The 21,128-nt window shown below is 40.2% G+C and overlaps 1 protein-coding gene across 8 annotated transcripts in view; it reads right to left on the bottom strand.

Moving 5' to 3' along the window:
- Positions 1-21,128, bottom strand: part of TRPM3 (transient receptor potential cation channel subfamily M member 3) — a 492,852-nt gene that overhangs the window by 218,626 nt on the left and 253,098 nt on the right. For all 8 annotated transcript variants that reach the window (XM_029920564.1, XM_029920565.1, XM_029920566.1 and 5 more), the window contains exons 5-6: positions 19,475-19,599; positions 4,691-4,862 (exon numbers count right to left, since the gene is read on the bottom strand). In XM_029920564.1, the coding sequence (XP_029776424.1) occupies positions 4,691-4,862; positions 19,475-19,599 (297 nt within the window). The remainder of the gene's footprint in view (positions 1-4,690; positions 4,863-19,474; positions 19,600-21,128) is intronic.

Below are 21,128 nucleotides of genomic sequence, written 5' to 3'. Positions count from 1 at the left end.
GGGGAGTCAGTGTGAGTTAGTGTTGGATGGGTACAGAACTTCAGTTTGCAAGGATGAAGATGTTCTGGGGATGGATAGTGGTGATGACTACACACCAATATATACGCACTTAATGCCATTGAACTGTATGCTTAAAAATGGTCGATATGGCAAAATTTATGTCATATATATTTTACATTAAAAAAAAGATGAGTTAAGAAAATATATATGCATACATTTAAATCCAACCACTTTTTACCGCCTCGTCACTGCTGTTCTATTTCAAACCACAGTCATCTCCCACCTGCAATATTGCAACCACCTTCCAAAACATCTTCCTGCCTTTAGTCATGCCCCTTCCTCAGTCTGACCTCTGCACACAACAGCAGAGTGATGTCTTAAGCCATAAGAGAAATCCTGTAATTTGCCAGATCAAAATTCTGCTAAAGTAAAAACTGATTCTTTATAAACGTCTTGCTCTTTAATAAACCCCCTGGGTTTTTGTCCTACTTTTGCTCTCCTCAGAATGTTCTCCCCACAGTGGGCTCCCTGACTTCGTTCAGGTCTCTGCTTCTATGTCCTCTGCTCATTGAGGCCCTTCCTGACCACCTAATCTCCATCATCCTTCCAAAGCGCATGTGCATGTGTGCAAAAACATACATACAGGTCCACAGTGCTATACCTTCCTCTCCTCTCTCTCTTTAATGGCTCTTTTTACTACCAGATGTAATATATTTATTTATTTACTTATTTATTTATTGCTCTGTTTGCCCCTCCTGACTGAAGCTCAATGGACGGTTGACAGCTGCTTTCCTTGACCTTAGCCATGACTGGTATAGAACGGGAGCTCAAGAAATATCTGTATCCTAAAAGGCAGGCCTGGAACTGTTGGAGGCTTTGCATGGTAAATGTGAAGTTTAGGAAACTGCAGATGGAAGTGTGTTCCAAAGCAGGTAACTGCTCATGTCCAAAAGGATTCTCCTTTAGAAACAAAGTGAAGTACTATCACTTCAGTAAGAGTGACAGTGCTTCAGAAAGGACTGCTCTCAGCAGGAGTGAGTGGAGGGCTAGGGAGAGACAAGGTAACGAAAGCCAGAGTGGAGAGAAAAATCTAAGACACTTGTGCTTATAATATATTATCATTAATAACTGGCATTTTCATGAGAGAGGGTTTAAAGGTCTCCTGAGCAGGATTCACTTAATATTTAAGGAAAATACCTTCAGAAGATGATGCCATTTAAGTAAGAAACAGACTTGTTGAAAGGCTGTTATGGTATGCAGGTCAGCCCTAAGTGATGAGGAAGAATGGCGTTTTGATAAGAAAAATGCTGAGTGCATTCAGACATCCCTGGTGTCATCCGAGGTGCAATGGGTGACAAACCATATTATTGTGGTCTGGTGTCTAATTTTCAAGAGACCAAACTGGGAAATTGGGGCCAAAAATGGAGTTCCACTATGGTGTTTTAGATTTCTTTAACTTTTGAAGAAGAAAATAAAAAAAAGTAGATGAGGTTTTTAAAATGAGCTTAGAGAACAAAGTTTTATTTAAATGTATTTTTTAATGTTTATTTTTGAGAGAGAGAGAGAGACAGACAGAGCATGAGTGGGGGAGGGACAGAGAGTGAGGGAGACACAGAATCTGAACCAGGCTCCAGGCTGTTAGCACAGACCCCTCTGCTGGGCTCTAACCCATGAACCATGAGATCATGACCTGAGCTGAAGTTGGATGCTTAACTGACTGACCCCCCAGGCGCTCCCAAGTTTTATTTTTAATAGGAATATTTTTAATATTACTTCTATTTATGATATATAAAAAATGTCCACATTAGAAAGTAGAGTTGCTGTTCTAAAGCATTGACCAGGGATGGACTGCCTTAAAGTCACTCCCTAAGCTCTAAACACTTTTCTGCTCCTTCATGTTTGTGGGATAAGTGCAGTAAAAAGAGAAAAAGATTCATGAGTCACTCACTTAAAGGGCCACCTGCAATCATGGCTTGTCTGAGACATGGGGACCCAGGGACATGGGACTTTCAATGCTAAATCTAAGTGTTGGGCCGCTAGGACAGGTTGATCACCTTCTCACGATTAAGTTTAGGGACAGAGCTGGTGTAAAGCTAACTCACGGCATCTTTCGCAACGGCCACGGGCAAATTGCTGACACCGAGCCTTTTTATTTTCTGTGACCTCAGAGATCTCCCCTGGGTGTCTTTGACTTCCTCTTCCCATTTAATTATTTTCACTGAATGAAAGCCTGTGGGTTTCTCCAAATCCTCAAATACAGTTCCCAAAGGAGGGAGGGAGGAAATTGATGTTTATAAATTACGGTAACTCCAAGGACAACATGGCTCTCTCCCTATATCCCCCACCTCGCTCCAGCTTACTGTCACTTAACCCACCTTGGGGTCTCATCCCCTACCGCAGACCTAATCCAGTTTGTGGACTTGAAGCAGTTCAGGAGTCTCTAGCCTGCTTCTCTGACTCTGTGCTCAGCTGGGTACCTGGGTGCATGCTTCTCCCCTCCCTGCTTCCCCTAGAATCTTGACTGGGCCCCTGCTTGTCCATGTTTCTGTGTGCTGCTATTGGCCTTGGTAATCCAGCAAGGGTCCACTGTCTCTCTGAATGACAGGAGACATGTGCAGGGGTCCTGGCTCCTCCAGGACGCCTGACATCATGGCCAGCCTTGGCCAACTCTTTGACTCCATGCTGTTGGGCTCTGCTCCTCATTGAGGCCAGGGCACCATACCTCTCTGGGCCTCCCCTGCAGGGTCATCCACACATACAGCACCTCTGTGAGCTTTTGAGAAAGGTGCCCTTCTAGGCACATGAATTAGAAAAAAGGTATTCCTCTGAGGATGACCAATTAGGAAGACGGCATCCTTTCCTTGGGGAGCCTGTAAGGTGCAGAGCTTGGCAAACAGCCGTGGCTGGGTTTTAACTTCCTCTGGCACCCCCTTTAGCTGAGTATATACTTAGGTCTCCTCCTAACTACTTGACTAACTGGCCTGGCTACCATGGGGTCCTGGCACAATAACATGCTTTGCATGGTTGGACAGATTTTGCCTCATTACTGAGCACTGAACCTGGCTCTGAATTTGCTCTTTTTCTATGGTGCTCACATCCTGCATCTTTCGGGCCACTCCCATTTAGGTGCTCCTTCTTAACCTGAAGGTGTATGAAAGGAAATGCTTTAGCCTATCAGAATCCAAATAGATACCACAAATGAGACAACATTTGCCCTTTCAGTCAACTATCATAATACAATTCAGTTTCTGTATCACAAAACCTACTATCCACTGATTAGACTGCTTTGTTACATTTGATCTCCACAGGTTTCTGGATTAAGTCTTTTCTATTCTTTCCTTTTTCCAAAAGATCTTGGGATCTTGGGATAATCCTGTTTTCTCTTCCCAAAAAGACAGTTGGGGACTCTTAGATAGAAGATGGTTTCCTAATACAGTGTGGACTTCTGGCCCACCCCCAAATGTACAATTCCAGACTCCTCTGTGTAAACGATAAAAGTGTGAAACTTGGCTGCTTAAACAGGAGTAGCAGCTAAAAGGTGGAACCAGAAAAGAGAAATATAAGAAAGAGAGAGGACGGACATCACAGTTCTGGGAGGAAGGTGGCTCTGGCGAAGAAAACCCACCGTGGGCAGGACGCAGAGAAAAGAACTGAGAGGAGAACTCCTTGGAGAAGAAGCTGAAATCACATCACACTGAGCTTTTGGGAACTTATCCAGCCAAAGACGATCTTTTGCTATTTGGAACTGCAGGTTTTGAAAGTTTAATCAATCAGATCCAAGTTTCCCTGATGGGACCTACAATGACCCTCAAGCTTGAGCCTGCCCGGAATCCTCTTCAAGTGTTACTTTGTGGAAACAAAAGGAACTTTATTTTGTGAGGAGGGACACGAGATTATTTTCATAGCTCTGTTACTTTTAAATGCAAGCCACTTCATGATTTGGGGTGCACTGCTGTTTTCACAGTGATACCTTTTCATAGCTAACTGTGGGCATAAGAAAAACAGCCTAGAACACACGAGTACTGAAGACATAATTTGAGTGTAACCACCAGGCATGTATTACGGGGTGCACATAAATATGCACGTATATCTAACTACATGTATTTTAAAGATGAATAAATACATACATAAAATTAAGATGCCAAAAGAAAGTTTATGAAGATGGTTATACAAGATACTTTTGTTTAGAGAACATCAGTTCCCTTGAAATGCCTTCACACAGGCAGATCTGTGCTAAAGTCAAAACCTGTGTGTATGTATGTATACATATATAGTGTGTGTGTATGTGTATGAGTGTGTGTTTGTGTGTGTGTGTGTGTGTGTGTGTGTGTGTGTGTGTGTAGTATACTTTAGCCACCAAAAATAGCTTAATAAATAGAAACAACTTCTCTAGGGTGCCTCTCCTCCTTAAAGTACCGTGTAAAGGATGTAGGACAAGTCTGGAAAGTATATCAGGATGCATACACCCCAGAAGGGGTTGACAAATGCCCACTCATCCTGTGACCACATGTCTTACGTGCCCCGTCCTCTCTTCTAGATGACTTTCTTTGGTTCTGACCCCTGGCCCAGCAGACACATAATGGTCCACCTTTGAAACTTGCCCAAGTGTTGATAATATTGCCACATGGTATACTTGGAGTAACTCTCACCATGCTTCCTACGCACCTCAGTGGGAACGGTAGGTACTTACTTGTGTTTATTTTCTGGAGGGAAATGTGCTTTTCCAGTTGTCTCCTCAGCTTCACCTCGGCCCCGTACTTGCCAGTGGTGCCATTGTCGGCCAGAATGAAGTGGGAATGCATGCTGTTGAGCACAGTGAGCTTGCTCATGGGGTTGGACATGGTCTGATATGGCCGCACAACCTGCAGGGTTTCAAAAGGAAGAGGCGGAGGTCAGAGAACAAAAGGGCAAAAAATCAAAAGGAGAATGAGACAGAAAGGAAACAGGGAGAGAAGGAAAACTCAATTCTTTGGTACAGTGAAAATACAGTTTATATCCTCTCATACCACAGTGGGTAGAAGAGAGTGTTATGGTCAGTGTTCCCCAGTCCAAGCAAGATTATAAATAATGTATGTATTTAGATGATGAATTTATAGAGAAACTAGAGTTTGTGCTCTCTTTGGCTCAAAAACTGCCATGTGAATAATTGTTTCATGTCGATGAAGATCTTTTGTCTGCTGATGAACCACAAATAATTTTAACATTTAGTAATTTTGGTTTTTTTCTTTCTCTTTTCCAAAATGTCCGTACTCTTTTTTTTTTAAATGTTTATTTTTTTTTTGGGGGGGGGAGAGAGAGAGAAAGAGAGTGAGAAGAGAAGGGGCAGAGAGAGAGGGAGAGAGAGAATCCCAAGCAGGCTCTTTGTTGTCAGTGCAGAGCTTGACTCGGGGTTCAAACTCACAAGTCATGAGATCATGACCTGAGCTGAAATTAGGAGTTGTACGCTTAACCAGCTGAGCCATCCCGGGGCCACCACACGATGTCCATACTCTTAATAGGCACAGCAGAACAATCATAGTTCTGGAGTCTGGGGTTAAAGGGGGGTCAGTGAGGGTGATCTTTTCTGTCAAGCCCATTCAGTAATCTGAAGGTCTATTAATTCAAAAATCAACACAGTTCTTATTAGGCACCTTATTTAAGTGGAAAAGTTGAATGTCAAATACTTGTCTCATGAGATAAATATGAATCAAAGTATTCATCTCTGTTTTTGTGTGTGTGTGTGTGGTTGCATTATTTTAATTTTGTGGTGAATTATACTCCCTAAATCAGAGTCATTCTTCGTGTGGTCTTTCAAATTTTTGATATAAAAAGAAAAGTAAAATCGATTGTGAGTTTTAGCTGCTAGATCTAGTTGCTTTATATACATTATCTAGAGTCCTTGTGATAATCCTGTGCAATACTTTTCTGCTGATCTTGTAGATAAACAGACATGGAGGTAAAATAGGTTCTTGAAGAGTGTATCACACACAAAACCAAAATTTATACCCAGGTCTGATTCCAAAATCTGTGATTACTCCCCTTTCCCACACTGCTGAGACACAATGGAAACAAGATGATGTTTTGGAAATCTCCTAAAGTATTTAGGTAGAGACTTCACTCAAGACTATGGACTGGAACACTGAACGAGCTCATTGTTACACAGGCCCAGTACAATTATCCCTGTACTAAATCATCTGACTTGACAGGACAGAAATACATGCTACAGGGGTTTTATTTCCTACCATTGTACACTGTGTACATTAATTATGGAGTTGAGATGCTCTTGTTCATGTTTAGTATGTAATAACTCACCATGAAAACTATAGTTAGATTGAGTAGTTAAAGATATTACAAAGTGATTTAGTAAGGACAGTCTTTAATAGGAAAGATCTCATAAAAGTCATTTTTTAGATCTTGATGCTGATTTCAAAATCCATTTCTATGTGCCTGGCAAACAGAATCTACTTGATAAATAGTGAATGAATGAACAGGAAAACTTGAGACAGGCATGCTTTTGTTCAAAATTGGGGGGAAAAAGGAACCTCTTTTCTGAATTGTTTGGGAATTAGTCTAATCTAAATTTAAAATGTGTAATTTTAAGCTTCTGAAATATCCTTCATTCCTTTTAATATGTCTTATTTGTTAATGTAGCATTAATACAATATTAATTCATAGCTTCATTTTAGTCAACTCTTAATGATAAGGAAGCTCATAACTTTTTGATTATTCCTTCCAGTAATGGATAGGATTTTTCTCCCTGCAATGGAACAGTATTCAATTACTCCTTTGTCTAGATGAGTAAATGAGAGTCCCCCAAAATACAGAGAGAGTGGTGTGTTAACTCCATCCTGAGTTCTTTATCCCTGGAAGAGTGGGTTGCTTGTGGTTGAAATTCCCATTTTGTTGTTACTCATTTTTGATCATAAAACATTCATTCTATAGCAGAGTGCAAGTTAATAAATATTAATGCTTTGTTGAAAGAGGCTTAGTAGACAGACTTTCTCCTATTCTTTAAGTGCCGCTGCATGGGGCCTTTGGACAAAAGAAAATGCTTTAGTTACTGTTCTATATTTTCTGACAGCCAGTCCCCAAGGCACCATGCCAAGGAGGAGTGAGACCCAAAGAATTTCTTCGAGAGGCCGGGGACAATGAATTTTCTAGAGATTAGACTACGTATGATAGTGAATCCCAAATACCTGTTCTAGGTGAGATGTGAGAATATGTTTTCTAATTCCTGGGAACTAATTAAAGACCATATCAATGAACATCAAGTTTTCAAATGAATAAAGTAGTGAAAATAATTCTGAGCCAACCGACACACTTACCACAATCTGAGAATAACAGAACATCATCAAATCATCTAACTATACTCTGTATGCCTGTTTCCTTCACTAAGGATTCTAAGGACAGTAGAGCTTCAGTTTTCTGAGTTTTGACTTTCTTTACTTGTGAAACCTGGTGCACCAACTCCTTGGCCATACCGTCCATTTGAATCAGTCACGGCTAGAGGGTCAGATTTACAGCATCACTCATAAATTTAACTTCTTCATCTAACTGCTCTCCATTTCGTTTGATCTTATATGAAGGTAAGTTAGAGGTGCTCATATATTAGTAGCGATATTGTCTGTTGCATAATAGGAGATATACATCTGAAAAATAACTAAGTGCCTTGATTTATTTTCCTGCCATCACTGGAGGAAGATCTGCTGAACCCTGGAGAATCCTGAACGTATGAGCCATGGAGATCTGTTTGAATCTGAGGCATACATTTTTAATCTGTAAAAGGGAAATGATAAAACCACTTACCTCATGGGGTTTAGGTAAGATTTTAGGTGTAAAGTACCTGGCACCTTGCCTGGCCCCTGGCAGGCAATACATAAATGTGAATTCCTTCTCAAGCTCTGCCTTATTTTACCAACTGTAAATCGATTTTCCAATTGCAACCCAGTGACCAAAATGACAGACAAATCACACAGACTTTTGTTTTATGCAAGGAATTTAAATCAGTCAATTTAAGTAGAGAAAAATAATTACCCATCGGTTGGCAAAACACACAGTGTTTTTTACTCTGTCACCTACTGTCAGGTCGCTTAAGAGGGTGATGCTCTGGAATTATTTGTGGATTAACTGCAAAGTTGGAAATAACTTCCCAAGTACTTCAAGAGAGGAGTGCATCTTGCCTACAAAATCCACTTAATATTCTTCATAACAAACACACCAGTAGGCTATTCTTGTTTGAGTTACAATTTGCTTATCTACAAAAGATTTGCTGATCTTCTTGTTATGTTTCTCAAATAGGAAAATAATAACGCCTTTGTGCCACATGAATACAGATGAAGTCTTACTTCTGACAACATTTTGGAGGTAATGTACCCACTTTTATTGTTAAAGGATTTTTTTTGGAAAGCGTTTGCGTGTGTGTGTGTGTGTGTGTGTGTGTGTGTGTGTGTTGTGTGTGCGTGCATGAGAGTGCATAGCAAGAACAAATGTGACATGCTCAGGTGACATGCTCAGGACTAGCAGGTATATGAGATCACTCTAGCTTGTTTCTTGGCCAGTGTTATCTGAGAGAATCAAGCCCTAGTGCTTGTACATCATGGGCCACTTCTCCTAAGAATATAGGATGGTCCAGGTTATGTACCATCTTTGAGAGAATGAAGATAGTCACTCAAAGAGTTTTCTGTTTGTATTTCAGATGGAAATCTGGGAGGGGAAAGGCTGAATGACATCAGAAAGGCCTACCTATCAAGGGATCATGCATGATTGGTAAATAAAGGACTATGTATACCTAGAACAAAATTTTCTTAGAAGTGGATTTTAGTGGATTTTGCACTCTTTGGGTATCATGGGCCAGGATACCTCTAAGTGATGACATTTTGCCCTTCTTTCTTATCCCTTAAGGGGCGATGAGAGAATTCTTCACTCTTTAATACATTATATGCCACTTTGTACTGGCTGATTGGTAAAATTCTGGTTCCAAAGCCTCTGTATACCTTGATTCTAAAAGAGAGGCAATGAAGTAGAAGCTGTCTAAGAAGTTAATGAAGGTGAAGGCCCTTTATGTTATGCACTTGTGGGTCATTATCAATGCCAGGAGGGGATTGCTCCATAGACACCATGAAAAATCTGAACATTCTTTATGGGCTGGTGTCAGTATGCTGCGTTTTTTATCCATGGATGGGCTTAAATGCATCATTTTGGAGCTGATCTAAGATGCCTGCCTGTGTTTTCCTAGCTATTTTCACATGTGCTCTGGCCTTATTCAGGAGAACTTAGTAGGAAGTCAGGAAATGGAGGTTGTAGTTCCTTCCAGTTACTAATTTGTGACCTTGGGTAACAAGTCTTTCAACTCACTCATTCCTTCATTTATTCACTCATTAAGAATGTCTTGAGGAAATGTAAGTGATGAATATTGGACTGGCTTGAGGAAACATAATCTTGCATGTAGGTAATGTCTCTCACTAAGTTTTCAAATTATATATGTACTGAAAGAAAGTTTTGGATGGTAGTTTCTCATCTATAAAGTAGCGGGTTTGGCTGTAATTTCTGAAGGCTTTCTACCTGTAAGACTGAGTCTGGACAGCCCATGTTGAAGAGTACATTTGCTTCTTCCAAGTTAGTACAGAAAAATGACACAATGGTGGTCCACTCATGTCCTGGGATCTCTTTTCTTTGGTGGTCCTTTCCACAATGCAAGGGCAGAGTGCTCGTCTGCAACTCCTGTCTTGAACAGAATTGAATTGAGCTAAATTGGATTTCTGAGTCATCAATCACAGGCCTTGGGCAATCCCTGCACTTATGACTTGGAAAGGTATGCATCCACATGCCCCTCGCAAGTAGCAGGCTAGAGGAAGTGTGGCACATTGAGTCATCCTTTCCCTCCTAACAGCACTATGATTTCAAATTAGGCTGGAAGAAAATTAGCATTCACTGACTGCTTGTTATAGGCCAGGTACTGTGATAGACACTTTCCCATAGATTAATCCATTACATGCTTATGTTATAGGCAAAACTATAGATGCTCAGAGAAATAAAGTTTCTTGTCTTAAATGTGCCCCACGTAACACTCTTTCCTCTAACTCTACACAGCAAGTAGATAAATTCCTGTGCAGGCCAGGAGGCATTTAGAGGGGAGATGGAAGACCCAGCCTGATTTTAAACTTATAAAGGATATTATGGTTGGTTTTGCTGTTGGACATTTCTACCAGTGGCTCAGCTGAGCACTAAAATCCTTCTGACAGCTGATCAGATGATTTCCAGATGGGTCATCTAGAACTGGATAGCATGCAGGGGTGAGGAGAGGCACCAGCAGGCCATGAGATGGGGTCTGTGCTTTGGAGAAAGTGAAACAAAGGGCTGGGGCAGAGTTCTGTTAAGATCAGGCATGAGGGGCACCCCTCTGGGAGGGGTGAGGGGATACTGCTGAGACACGGGCAGCAGCCTCTGGTCAGAGATAAAGGAACATGGGGGCTGGGAAGATGAGATGAAAACAAATAAAGGAAAGCACTGTGTCCTCTAATTATAGGGAGGTCTACGCTCACAGGGACACTGGGATTGTTATTTTCCTATTAAGCCAGCTCAGCTGCAAGTCTAGGGATAAAGCAGGATCATATGAAACCCAGATGTTGCCTCCAGCCCTGCAGTCTTAACAAGAAACCAGCAAACCCAGGGATCCATCCTGAAGAGTGCCCAGATATATCAGCTGTATATTTCCTACTAAAATCCCTGGGATGAGCAACTACATCGTTCTGCAGCATTTTGAAAACATGTCCCTTAACTCATGAACTTGCAGAGGGTTACAATGTCCTCATCACAGGCTTCCCATTTGAATGGACTCACCTCCCTTTGCCTTGTCCTGAGGGGAGCCATGGACGGCCCACATGAAGGGCCTACTAGCAATAGGAATAGGTCCTTGAGTTCTAAAAGGGGTTACTTGCTTGAGAAGTCACCATGTGTCAGCGGGGGGATTTTAAAATATGTTTAAAAATTCTCTGAAAATCTTCCCCTCTAGTCTGCAGTGGATTCAGTGACTCACTTCTAAGAAATAGAATAAAACAGAAGTGATCGTGTGTGACTTGCAAAACTAGGTCATAAAAGGGTTCCTTTTAGCTCTCTTGGATAATTTACTCAGGGGGAAGCCTGCTGCCATAATAAAGCTGCCTTCTGGAGAGGTCCACATGGTGAGAAACTCATACCAACAGCCATGTGAGGGAATCATCTTGGAATATGGTATTGGATCCCTATTCAATCCTTTATATAATATAGCCCTAACTGATATCTTGACTGTGACCTTAAGAGAGGCCCACACCACAACCGCACAGAGAAACTGTTAATAAATTCTTGACCCACAGAAACCATGAGACAAGAAGTGTTGCCCTAAGCCACTAAGTTTTGGGGTAATTTGTTATATAGCAGTAGACAACACAATAGCGTATTATTGCTTTTTTGAGACTTTGAAATATATTCTCTTCTCTCTATGATGGATTCACAGGTGCATCATAATTTCATGACCCCTAGAGCCTCCCTGCATCCCCCCGGGGCTCCAGTCAGCTCTGGGTCTGTGGCTGCCATCCTCTACTGTCTCAGTGCACCTGTCAGACCCCTCACACCATCTTTCTTCACTGGGAAGGTGCTCTGACTCCCACACCTGCAGAACTCCTAGTTGGGTGACCCTACATGGGTTGTTACCCTCTGTTCTCAGAGTCTCCATATGTAAATGGAGATTAGTAATGAATATAACCACCTCAGCAGGGGTACTGTGAAGATTAAATGAGATCTAAAATGCATATACAAACTCAAATAAATTATTGCTATGATCCTGGAGAAGTCATACTGCATTATAGGGAAAGTTGTGGTCTTGGGAGCTGGGTGGCCAAGGCTGAAATCCCAGCTATGTGACTTATTAGTCAGGTAACATTGGGCGAGTTACCAAATCATTTTGTGTTTAGTTTTACCATCAGTAACAGAGAAGGATGAGAGCGATGCTAAAAGCAAAACTTCTGAATGCCATTATGAAAATTAAATGGCCAACTGTGATGGGACATGTTTAACCTCCAAGAAAGTGAGCTAGCTAAATGTCTATTGTTGTTGTTGTTGTTGTTGTTGTTGTTGTTGTTATTGTTATTTCAGGGATAAATTCTAAACCTCCAGGCTGACACTTCAATATCCTGCCACCAATCCTTTGCTCTTCTGCCTCAGTTACAAGGGTGCAGATCGCTCCTCTCCCCGTTAGCTCTGGACCCCATCACCTCGGGGCCACTCTATAACATATTTCCTCAATTATATTCTCATTATCTTTATTTTCTCCCCTATTATCAACACATAAACAGACTCAAGTCTCTTCCTTCTTGAAGAAAAACCCCACAAATTACGGCTCCCTTCAGCTACTCCTATCACTGCTTCTCATCACAGTTCAACTTTGAAAAGGTTAGTTTCCATTGGCTGTCTCTACTTCAACCCAGTGACTTGAGACCTGCCCCTTCATTGTTCTTCGGAAACAGTTTCGACTGGTGATGCCAATGACGTCTGTTTTGATGAACTGTATGAACTTTCTAAGTCCTCATCCTCCTCAGTCTCTCAATTGTACCTGGCATTGACCTTCACTCTATCTTCCTGGAGCACACTCTTCCCCTGGCTTCCATAACACTCTCTGGTTTTGCTTCTACCTCGCAGCCCCTCTTTTGGTCTCCCTTGAAGGCTGTTTTTCCTCTACCCAACCATTACATATTGGATGCCCTCAAGATCCAGATGTAGACCCTCCCTTCTCTCTACCTACACTCCCTTGGTGATTCCATCCACCACAATGGCTTTAATTTCCATCTAGATGCCGGCACCACTTGAGTCTGAATGAATATCCAGATCTTGCTCCTGAGACTCTACCACATACACTTACTGTTCTGCTGAATGTTTTCACATAGGTATCTCAAAGCAACTCTGAAATCAACATATCCAGTTCCAAACTCAACATTGTCATCACTGAGACTGGATTCCTATGTCATTGACTGTAGCCCACAATTGGAATGTGGTCCATGGTTAGCTAGCATTAGCTCCTATATGACTGTAACACACGGGTGAATCTCCTTGTCTCTGAACTTTTCTCAAATCCTCTGGATACATCTTACATAACCTAGTCCTGGTAGACCAATAAAGTCCATGCAAGAACCATTCCTGGCAAGTTTTCTGAGCTCACAATTTGAAATCATATTTGGCTTGCCTTAGAAATAGGTGACAAATGCACTATCAAACTTCAATTTTTTTGGCTTGAAATCTAGAGATGGCATCAAAACAACACTTTCCAATTAAATATAAGAACTGTTAAAGGTTATAAAATTCTGAGAATAAATGTATACTTTAGGGGGAAATAGAGCATATCATTGAAAGTCATGATAATCTAATAACTGCATAAGATGATGTGTTGGAAATCTTCCCAAATACAATTTCATCCTCAAGTTAAAATGAAAAGTGCTTTTTCTTGTGATCATGGCTAGATTTTTAATTTGGCATATATTTTGTTAATCTAGATTTGGAAACAGATAAATTACTAGGGATTCACAAACTGTTCAATTACTTGAAACAATTCTGGTCAGCCTATTTTCTAAAGTAAGGAAATCTAGGCTAAAATGAATCACGTAAAAGTCATAATTCAATGGAAATTCTTTCCTGACTTTACATTGGGGATACTTTCATCATCTGTTCAGATCAAGATTCTCTAGGGGCAAAGAAAATGGTTCTGGTCACTCTTGTAGTCTACTTTTGAGTCCAATTTACAGGCATAAGATATTTGCTGGTATTTCAACTAATAATAAAAACATCCTTAATTATTTTCTTATAGATTACTTGGCATATTATTAGTTAAGAGTATAGGTTTTGGTGGGGCACCTGGGTGGCTCAGTTGGTGGAGCATCGCACTTCAGTTCAGGTCATGATCTTGCAGTTTGTGAGTTTGAGCCCCACATTGGGTGTCACTGCTGTCAGCCTGTCAATACAGAGCCTCCCTTGGATCCTGTGTCCCTTCTCTCTGCCCCTCCCATACTTGTACTCTCTCAAAAATAAATAAATATGTATTTACAAAAAAAGAGTATGGGCTTTGGGTACAGTGGATCTTGGTTCTAACTCTTACTTAGTTTTCTTACATAATGAAACATACCTCATAAGGTTAGGCTATGCAATCACAGAGAGTTCAAACAGGAGCTCAATAAATTATAAGTACTACTATGATTATGCTCATACAAATTATATAAATATAGAGCGAGTGTTTTTAGAGTCCCCTTTGAGATGAAGAAATCAACTCTTACAGAGTTTAAGTCACATGTCAATGTTTCACATTCATGCCAAATATCATATAAGTGGTTGACAAGAAACAAAGAAAACAATTAAATCTCTATTTTTAAGGAACTTTTACCAAAATTGGGGAAGAGGAGGGCTGTAGGAGAATTACAATCATTGATCTGACATTATGGGTGAAGTTAGTCATGGAAGATACCTTGGGAGAGGTGAGCCTTGAGCTCAGATTATGGGTTTGTAAGAAAAGAATGGGGCAGTAGGAATCATATGGAGAAATCACAGAGTAGTAAAACTTAACAGCTGAACAATGTTTATGTTCACATTTAATGGCAGAGTAAAAATTATTACCATCTACAATATTCATAGCACTATTGCTCACCATATTCTGTTTTTTGATCTACTAATGGGAGGTTTGGTTAAACAGAATAGAAGACATTTAGATTTAAAGAATCAAGGCTAGTTCATTCCTCAGTTGGGTGGATCATGCATCTGTCAAAGGGGTTACAGAAAGGCTTGTTCTCATTCCATTCTTCTCTGCCCCCATAGTCAACCTACAGGAGCTTCACCGTTCACCTCCCACCTTAAGTTGCTACATAAGAAAATAGTTTTATATTTAGATGTTTGGTTAAAAAATGCCCTCATTATAATCAAGCTTGGGGATATAATATGGAGATGAAATCATGGTAAAGCTGTGAACTAGGTAAGATTTATCATTATATTCTTTTCTTTCTTTTCTTTTTTTTTTAAACAATTTTTTTAAAATGTTTTATTTATTTTTGGTACAGAGAGAGACAGAGCATGAGAGGGAAGAGGGCAGAGAGAGAAGGAGACACAGAATCGGAAACAGGCTCCAGGCTCTGAGCTAGCTGTCAGCACAGAGCCCGACGCGGGGCTTGAACCCACGAACGTGAGATATGACCTGAGCCGAAGTCTGACGCTCAATCGACTGAGCCACCAAGGCACCCCTCATTATATTCTTTTCTATAATGTTAATTTTCCTTGTAGCCTGAATTTCATCATGCCCAATCCGTCTTCATCAATATGGTGTGAGCACCTATGACATGTGAGGCTCTAGGCTGAGCTGGGAGAATCTGAAGCTAATGCCCTGTATCTTTAAAGTCTACCCTAAAATCTAGATAAGAGACAAGACATGGAGGGAGGTAGATGTTTCTGAACATCTAGAAGCAGACCCAAGGGCAAGCTAATCTTTCTTCTTTATTTTTAGGAATAGTCTCTGCCTTTATAGTGCCGTTCCAAAGAGGTAATCAATGCTAAGATAAATAGGAACTGCTGTGTCTACCACTTCTATCAATAGAATAACTATAGAACTACTTGAATGTTCAGCTTCTAAAACTGTTCATCTGAGAACCAGCCCCACAGAAATAAAAAGATCTATATTTTCTATCCATTTGGAAATAAATCTACTCTAATAAAATATTTGGCATAAGAAATAGAGCCTTTCTTTTATCCTCATAGTCTCATTTCATGTAAGTTTCCTAGATTTCCCTTGACAAGTATTTTGTGCCACTTCAACCTTACTCTGAAACCTACACATAGACTAGACCAAAAATACAATTTTTTTTAATGAATGCATTTTGATAGAATTCTGAGGTGGTAAAGATTTTAATGCTATATTAGTTTTTTCCCCTCTGATATCTGGTATCTGATACTAAAAGGTTTATTTTCTGTATGTTTATTACATGTAAGTTTGGTTATATAAGAGGGAAGGAAAAGAAGAGGAGGCACTAAACTAAGCTAAGCTATGAAAATTCTTATAACTACTTAAGATGTTTATCAAACACTTCTATTTCAGTGATTTTGAGGGGACATTTCACAAGTGACCATTAACTGATACTCTATTCAAGTACTTCTTTTTAGGACAACCTGGCACCATATTCCTTTTGAATCATAACATTAGAAGAGTAAACACGTACACAAATTTCCTGTCACAAATCCGGTATGCCAAGAGTGGCATTTTTGGTCCAAGTAATTTACAACATGAAAAACAAATTCTATTACTGTACAAGAGCCTGAGAAAGCCTATGCATATTCCAACTCCCCAGTTTTTAGGGGGAGGGTGGGAATATACCGGAATGGTTGAAATTCAATAGATTTTGGTCAAAGATTTGGTAAGAAACTAAAAGATACTGTTTTTCTGGTGTTCCTTCTAATCTGTCAATGCCAATCTTTTTCTTGATGGTCTCTCTTCAGGGTTCACCTAAATTTTTGTGAGCCACAGTGTGCCTCTATTAGGCCCCTGTGAGCAAGGAGAATAAATGTGCACATTTTACTGAACACGAGTGGTTCCTTCTATCTGGTGGGATCAAGACTGTTTTTTTCACTGGGAAATCAGACAATGAAACTCAAACTCACTGGTTTAGGCTTGTATAAGTTCCTCTTAGTGTAACACTGGGAAGATATATGGGGAGAAAGAGGGTAAGTAAAAAGGAGGAGCACAAGAAGAGGTGAGGTCAGAGGGAGGAAACTCAAATTGGAGGAAGATGAATCAGGGGTCATTTCTCCAACCAGGCAAGGCAAGTAAATGCAACATAAGTACTATCTTTCTGCACTCATATAGAACTTACAAGACACCCAAAATGACACAAAAAGGCAGTGGCCAGGTGATTAGGCAACCGAGGTAATTATTTGGTTACTCTATTTTGAATGAAGAACAAATCAGCTTCTGTTTATTCATAGTTCATCTGAATAAGAAAGTTCCAAAAGGGTTTCCATCCTTTCCCAAAAAACTGAATAATAGTAACTCAGGTTTCCAAGAAGAGATCCTGAAGCAATGGACATTTAAAAATGACTTCTGAATCATCACATTTTAAATAATTAATTCATTTGTTAACCAAATGCACTTTTAAAGACTTTTGGTATCCAGGGCACTTCAGCATATTCTAACTCTCTAAGAAATATATTTGCTCTAGTTCACAATCAACTTCAAAGCCAGCCTGGAATCTGAGGCAAGCATCAGCGCAGGTATATTTCATCAAAGACCAGTTGCAGGGACCCCTGGGTGGCTCAGTAGGTTAAGCATCTGATTCGGCTCAGGTCATGGTCTCATGGTTTGTGGGTTCAAGCCCTACGTCAGGCTCTGTGCTCAAAGCTTGCTCAGAGCCTGCAGCCTACTTTGGAATCTGTGTCTCCTTCTCTCTCTGCCCCTCCCCTACTTGCTCTCTGTCTCTCAAAAACAAATAAATAAATGTAAAAAAAATTTCAAAGACCAGTTACAGATACTCTGGAAAAAAAATAGTAATGCTTGTTTTTTCTGATCAGTGCTGCCTACCTATCACTTTGGAAAGTACAGCTTGAGATACTCAAGGTACCTGTGTTATAAAACAGCCAGTAAATTTTAGTTAAGAGAATACTATACTGATAAAATGAGGATCTCATTTCTCACCCTCTGTTTTCAGTCAATTAGTGTTTCTACATGTAATTTGGGAGCATTGATATGAGGACCTCTTATCACGTAAAGGTCCTGAAGGACTTAAAGAGAGGTTGTTTACTGCATTTCATGATGTTTGATTTTTTTATTCAAAATATTTTGTATTGCATGAAAAATTGCCTATGTTTGCTTTCACTCACATGTGGAATTTAAGAAACAAAACAGATAAAAATAGAGGAAGGGAAGGAAAAATAAAACAAGAAAAAAACAGAGAGGGAGGCAAACCTTAAGAGATTCTTAACTATAAAGAACAAACTGACGGTTGCTGGGTGGAGGGAATGGCTTAAGCGGGTGATGAGCACTGGGTGTTTTATGTAAGTGATGAATCCCTAAGCTCTACTCCTGAAACCAATATTACACAATGTTAACTAACTTGAATTTAAATAAAAGTTTGAAAGAAGAAATTGCATATGTTGTGTTACATTAAAATGAGATGGTTTCAGAGGCGCCTGGGTGGCTCAGTCAGTGAAGCGTCCAACTTCGGCTCAGGTCATGATCTCATGGTTTGTGGGTTCAACCCCCATGTCAGGCTCTGTGCTGACAGCTCGGAGCCTGGAGCCTGCTTCAGATTCCATGTCTCCCTCGCTCTCTGACCCTCCCCCACTCATGTTCTGTCACTTTCTCTCAAAATTAATAAAAATATCAAAATAATTTTCTTAAATAAGATGATTTCAGTGTATTGCTGGACAATACAAGAAGCAATTTAGGACCTGTTAATTCTCAACCTCTCGGGTTTTTTTTTTTTTTTTGGTTCAGATAATTGGAAAAAACTACTTAGCACATTTGTTACATTCCATGGCAGGCCCTGATAGGGAAAGGAAGACTATCCTGATCTGATGTAGAGGTTCAGTGATCAATAATTAATTGTAAAAATTATCAGGGGAAAAAAGCAGTGAATAAAGTATGGCAATTATAGTTTAAGCACAATTCCTATCAGTGGGATTTTGAGAAGTGTTATATGGGGGGAAAGTCTGGAGGTTAGTAGGAGAAAAATCCCTCTAAGGGAGCTTGTGGGTAATCTGTTTGTGGTAAACAAAACAAAACCAAGACCCTAGAAGAAACAGAAATAAGATCATGACCCAGACAGAGCAAGATAAGTTCTCTCTGGGAAAACCCTTTGACTGACTGATTAGTCAGTGTGTGTCCCTGGACCTGAGAAAAGGAAAGAGAGGTCGGCACCTTACAGAGCTTGGTCAAGCGTTTCTGAGTAGTTTCCGAGTGGAAAATTAAGAATGACACTGTGCCCACTTCGTGCACAAGCATTCAGCCAATGGAAGGCCAACTAGAGAAGCCACAGCTTGAATGGAAAGAATCTTCCTCTGTGGCTTTCCTGAGCTACTTGAAGGGCACTCAGATAATAAAGAAGTGGAGACTTGGGGTGAGAGGGTCCCCATTTAATATTGCAGTCAATGAACTCATGTTGCTCTGGTACCTGGTGTTAATTCATCTTAACCGAACTGTGCCAATAGAACTAGCAAGATTTGATGGCTGAGGAAAGACCCTTGTGTGATTCAAACCAAGAGGGTAGCTAGTAAATCTTAGTAAATCTTTGGACCTTTTTCGATCATAAGAATTGACATTGGAGTTCACATAGATTTTGGAAAATACACTGTTTTGCCATAAACTATTCCTAACATGAGTTTCATTTTGGGCGGTGGGGGCTAAGAGAGTACTGTAACATGCCTATTTTGTACCCTCATTTTATTTTACTCATTTGCTATCACCTCTATGAAAAGTCACAGATGGGTAGCCTCTACGACTTACATCTCTTCCAATGAGGTCCTCTTGGTTTTCCACAATTCCCCAGGGGGCAATGCCTATGGTACAGATCTTCCCTCGAGATTTAGATGCATGGTCCTTCAGGGCATCCCCAACGTGGCGAATAACACCTAAGAGGAAAAAGAGAAGTATTAGTCTTGTCTTTTACAGCAATGACTCTCCATTGTTCTAAGTGCAGCTCACAAGGTGATACGCAATGAATATAAATTTTGACACATTTCTACCCCAACCACATGTGTTCAGAACATAAATTCATGGCTCTAATGTCAGCTACATTTCCAGGACTTGTATATAAACTCTAGCAATGTATTTCTCATTCTTCTTTAAATTCTTTTTTTCCTAAGAAAAAAATTTAAAAGCATCCAATGTCTAAAAACAGAAAAAGGGGGGCCTGGGTGGCTCAGTCAGTGAAGCGTCTGACTTCAGCTCAGAATCTTGCAGTTCATGGGTTCAAGCCCTGCACTGAGCTCTATGCTGACAGCTCAGAGCCTGAAGCTTACTTGGGATTCTGTGTCTCCTTCACTCTCTGCCCCTCCTCTGCTTGCACTATGTCTCTCTCTCTCTCTCAAAAATAAATAAGCATTAAAAAATGATACATAAAAATAAAGAAAAAAATCGAATATAATTCTTTAAACTTTGAGAATCTTTTTCTTGTTCCATAGCATAATGATGTTAGTATGACTAAGATCCAGTACCATGAGTATATCCTATAAAAAGCACCACATATCATATTATATTAAATCTGTACCAGCATTTGTGTCTGAGTTAGGGTCATTCAAATAGAGTAGCTACTTAGCTCAGATTTTGTTAACCTTGATTTCATCTTCCTATTTACCGACATATAAAGTGGGGACTCCACTTATAAAGAAAACCTTGGCGTAATCTGTGGAAAATTTATGTTGAAAACATATAAATACAGCTTTTTAGCTTCAACCTTGAAATTGTTTTCCTCTCCTGTCACAAATGACCTTCCACATCACCATGGCCTTCCTCACTGCAGTTAAAATGAAAGAAATTCAGTTTATGAGATGGGATGGAAACTCTCTCTTATCTGTTAATAAAGATATATTGCATTTCAAGAAGATGCAATTTCTAACCTATTAACCTCCCTCTCAAATAATAATTAAAATTTTTTAATGTTTTATTTATTTTTGAGAGAGAGAGAGAGAGAGAGAGAGAGAGAGAGAGAGAGAGACAGCGTGAGCAGGAAAGGGCAGAGAGAGAGAGAGGGAGACACAGAATCCGAAGACAGGCTCCAGGCTCTGAACTAGCTGTCAGCACAGAGCCTGACACAGGGCTCCAACCCACAAACCATGAGATCATGACCTGAGCTGAAGTTGGACGCTTAACCAACTGAGCCACCCAGGCGCCCTGCAAATAATCATTTTTTATAGAGAATATAAAATATCTTTCCTAAGAAAAGTTATTTCCACAAAATTCCACCTATTCCTTAGGGAAAAATTCACACCTAGTGCCATCTCCTATATGAAAGCTGAATTGGATGTGATTTTTTTCTCCCTTTGAAGGACTGCAGTTTGCATATCTTGAACAATGCACTATGTTACCTAACATATTCTTTTGTGATTCACAATCACACATGAGGCCATCTTCTCTAAGGGTAAAAACCCCTTGCAGGGAA

Source organism: Suricata suricatta, chromosome 13, assembly GCF_006229205.1.
Source record: "Suricata suricatta isolate VVHF042 chromosome 13, meerkat_22Aug2017_6uvM2_HiC, whole genome shotgun sequence".
NCBI lineage: Eukaryota > Metazoa > Chordata > Mammalia > Carnivora > Herpestidae > Suricata > Suricata suricatta.
The sequence above is the reverse complement of the archived record's forward strand: the minus strand, read 5'-3'. Positions and strand labels throughout refer to the sequence as shown.